At 57.7% G+C, this 4,123-nt stretch overlaps 1 protein-coding gene across 2 annotated transcripts in view; it reads left to right on the forward strand.

The window, feature by feature from the left end:
• Cux1 (cut like homeobox 1) overlaps nt 1–1,345 on the forward strand; it is a 329,325-nt gene extending 327,980 nt beyond the window's left edge. For both annotated transcript variants that reach the window (XM_041648341.1, XM_041648342.1), the window contains exon 23: nt 505–1,345. In XM_041648341.1, coding sequence (XP_041504275.1) covers nt 505–574 — 70 coding nt within the window. In that variant the 3' untranslated portion in view covers nt 575–1,345. The remainder of the gene's footprint in view (nt 1–504) is intronic.
• The last annotated feature ends 2,778 nt before the right edge of the window (nt 1,346–4,123 follow it).

Below are 4,123 nucleotides of genomic sequence, written 5' to 3' on the forward strand. Positions count from 1 at the left end.
CACAGCTCCCCTTCTGCTGTCCCCTCCTGGTGTCCCCAGGCCTCTAACACAGCTCCCCTCCTGCTGTCCCCTCCTGCTGTCCCCTCCTGGTGTCCCCAGGCCTCTAACACAGCTCCCCTCCTGCTGTCCCCTCCTGGTGTCCCCAGGCCTCTAACACAGCTCCCCTCCTGCTGTCCCCTCCTGGTGTCCCCAGGCCTCTAACACAGCTCCCCTCCTGGTGTCCCCAGGCCTCTAACACAGCTCCCCTCCTGGTGTCCCCTCCTGCTGTCCCCTCCTGCTGTCCCCTCCTGGTGTCCCCAGGGCTCTAACACAGCTCCCCTCCTGGTGTCCCCAGGCCTCTAACACAGCTCCCCTCCTGGTGTCCCCTCCTGGTGTCCCCTCCTGCTGTCCCCTCCTGCTGTCCCCTCCTGCTGTCCCCTCCTGCTGTCCCCTCCTGCTGTCCCTAGTCCTGTGCTCACCCATCTTCTTCTATACTTAGTCTCAGCTTCATTCCTGTTCCCTCAGGTTTGCCGATCATCTGCACAAATTCCACGAGAGTGACAACGGGGCAGCAGCTGGTGATTTATGGCAGTGACACCCAGGCTCATCAGAGAAATGTTGGCTGCATCCCCCACCCCCCGTTTGATCAGCTGTATCTAATGACATAGACTCCCCACCCCAAAAAAATCCCCCACGGAAACTGTCTCTGTCCTCAGCCAACAGCTGCCAGATGCCCCAGAGCCCCTGGAGCCCCTTTCAAAGGATGTCACAGCCCCATAGGAGCCCCAAGGTCCAGACAACCCCTGCCACACAGCTAGGCTGGGGCCCGGAGGCTCCACTCTCAGTCTAGTCACTGACCTGGCTCCGTCCACATCAGAACCTCTAGCCCTGGTGGCAGAGCTTCCTGGCTGTGATAAAGCTTGTCACCGCCCATTCTGGCATTCCTATAGGCTCTCTTAGGACCCCACCCACACCACAGAATAGGTGGAAGGCTCTTCTTGGCCTGCGGGCTTTTTGTCTGCCCTATTCCCCAGGGGGGCAGAAGTTTGATTGAACCTCTCTGCCACCTCTAAGACAGGGAGCTATACAGAAGGCGGGATGGTTTCCACTACCCCTTCCAGCACCCAATCCATGATTTGAGTTCTGCTTGCTTCTTTAGCAAAGTATTCTGGTTTCTATAAGAGGAAGTCTCTCCAACAAGGCTCCTGTGCCTCAGGCACTTCAGACCACAGTCTGCAAGGCCCCAGCAAAACTACTTCTGGGCTAGGATAGCCAGGCCACCTCTCAGGGCCACCCATCTTCCTCAGCTGCATCTGATGCTTTCTTCAGCTTTGCATGTTTGAAATAAAGACTCCTTGCAGCCACAGTGGGGCCTTGTGTTCTGTGACTCTTCAGCTAGATACTGTGTGTCTGAGAGGCTAGTGGGTACCTGCAGCCCCATCCCCTGGCGCTTACCTGGCAGGTAGATAGGAACTCTCTCACCTTCCTATCCCCAAGAATGCTGTGAATGTGTACAGAGCTTTGTTGGAACCCAGACCAGAGTGTCTGAGTCTGTTGAATACAGTCCCATCCAAACCAGAAATCTTTTATTCCCAAACAAATTGTTGGATCTAACTCAGTGTTACAGTTTGCCTAGAACCCCCCCCCCTCGTGAGAGGCTCAGGTGTGGCTCAGTGGTAGAGCACCTGCCTAGAATCCCCAGTGAGGGGCTGCGGTGTGGCTCAGTGGTAGAGCACCTGCCTAGAATCCCCAGTGAGGGGGTTGGGGTGTGGCTCAGTGGTAGAGTGTTACCTAGCATGCCCAAGGCCCTGAGTTCAATCCCCATCCCAAAAGATAAATAACAGCGCTCTCTCTCTCTCTCTCTCTCTCTCTCTCTCTCTCTCTCTCTCTGTGTGTGTGTGTGTGTGTGTGTGTGTGTGTGTGTGTGTGTATCCCCAGCAGTCAGGATACTGGAGTAAGAGAATCATTACTTCATGGCCAGCCTGAGCTACAACAGCAACAGTAGCGTCTCATAAAACCACATATCACAGGGTACTCACCAGCCATGGCTGATGGCCTGACATGTCTTAAAATGTCTCATGACACTTCCATGTCAACTCCTGGGGAGTTCCTGCTTCTGTTCTTGTGTGCCCCAGAATCATGTATGAAGCATGCCTCTTCCTCCTGGACCCCTGCTTGCCTGGTGCACCAGAGCCATTCCTCTCCAGGGCTCTGAGGGCCAGCTTTCAGTCTGTCCCCCTCACAAGCAAGGCTACCTCTGTCAGATTTATCCCTGAGCTGTCTGTGGCCTCTGCATCCAGGGAGGCCCCTCCTTCAGGGTCCCTCAACAGCACCCTCTCATCGCCTGTCCTATCTGATCGTCAAAGCCCCCAAACCTCTACCCTCAGGGAGCTAGGATGCACCTGTCACCCCTAACCCCCTAACCCTCATTCCAATCTCCGTAACAGTTGCTCTTAGCCAATCACTGCCACTGTGTCGTGTGTCCCCCCCCTTCTCCCCCCCCTCCCCCGTTCAGTTCCTCATGTGGGTCAGACTCGCTCCTCACTTCCTCCTCTGGGGAATCAGAACCGCTGACAGCCCACCATCAAATTCAAGGTGAGTCCTCTTTCACAGCCCAGCATCCCTGCTCCCCGGGTGGTGGGTTCCATAGCCAGACCACCCAGGGATACAGTTTCTCTCCCATCTCTGCCCACCCTCCCTGACTTCATTCATAGGTCTCCTGGTTCCCAGTCAAGCAATTGGACCTGTGCACATGTGCAATCAATGGCTGGATTACAGCCTAAGCTTTCATTAAGTGTTTGCCAGCCAGTGTAAAGACAGAGCAGCTGCTGGGCATTGTAGCAGTGAAGGGACAGGTACCCGGGGCTCGACAGAGGTCTAGCCCCCATTCCTGTGAACGGCAGCACCAAGGATTCCAGGAGCCAGTTGCCATGTTCTCAGCCCACCTCACCTGTCCAGTGTCACACGCCCCGCCCCATGCCACCCCTGATGCTTCTAGGAAATAAATCAGTGAATCTGATCTCCCGTGAGTGAAAGGACCTTACAAAGGTCAGAGGCCACTGCCAGTGGGAGGAGGGCAGCAGATTACAGCCCGAGGTCAACAGGCTGACCAGTCATGCCTGGGGCAGATAGCCAGGAGGAGAGAGCAGACTCAAGAATACTGCATTAATAAGCCATAGGTCTTGTCTCTGAGCATCCTAACACACCTGTGGACTTTTGTTTCTTCAATTTGGGCTTTTTGAGACAGGGTCTATGTAGCCCAGGCTGGCCTCAAACTGCTATTCCCTCTTGCCTCACCTTCTCCAGCGCTGGGATTATAGGCATATGTCAACCCACCTGGCTCCGTCCCGCCCGCCCGTTCACAGGGGCGCTGTCTCTCCTCTGGCCTCCTTGCCCCTCTGGTGACTCTAGAGCGCTAGCCACCGCAGTAAGTAACGCTCAGTTCTAGTTCTTAGTCAAACGAGAGTACTAACTTCTCCGAGTCCCAGGCGACCTCAGACACGTCACCTGGTGGGGCCAGTCTCCCCGACACCCTAGTAAAGTTGGGAGGCGAGGACCTGGGTGTAGAGGCTCTTCCGGGCCCTGAGGTGCGGGGCGACTTCCCGCACCCGGAGGGCACGAGTGAAGCGTGAGGCGTAGCTCTCGACTTCGGGATTCCTGAGAACCAGACAGACATTTCCTCGGTTGCGACATCTGGACCTCCTCGAGGATCCCATTGTCCTCGCGGCGGAGGGTCGGCCCATAGCGCCCGCCCCCGTCCGACTCTCATAACCCAAGGACGTTTCCAGGGTGTCCACGCAGAACACCCTCCAATCCCGCCCTCGGGGTCCACCACACCAGGCTCCGGGAGATGCCCCTACGTGGGGGACGGGGGGTTCCTAGGACTGGGCACCCAGGTCAGGTCTTTCGGCTCAGTCACTGTCCGGAGGAAGACAGAGGGCTTGGTCGGCGCCACTGGGGCTCCGGACAGCGCGCGGGGGCGGGGAGGGGAACCAGGGGGCGTGGCTAGAGGCTCGCGCCGCGTGGGCGGGGGTGAGGCAAGGGCGGGGCCTGAGCTGGGAGGGTGGGGGTGTCCAGGCGGGACTAGTGGTGGGGCGGGGCCCGAAGGCGCGCGCGGCTTGGGCTGGGGAGAGGGCCGGGGGCG

The sequence above is a fragment of the Microtus oregoni genome, unplaced genomic scaffold (assembly GCF_018167655.1).
Source record: "Microtus oregoni isolate MIOR12 unplaced genomic scaffold, Mior012 000003F_ref0000135, whole genome shotgun sequence".
Lineage (NCBI taxonomy): Eukaryota > Metazoa > Chordata > Mammalia > Rodentia > Cricetidae > Microtus > Microtus oregoni.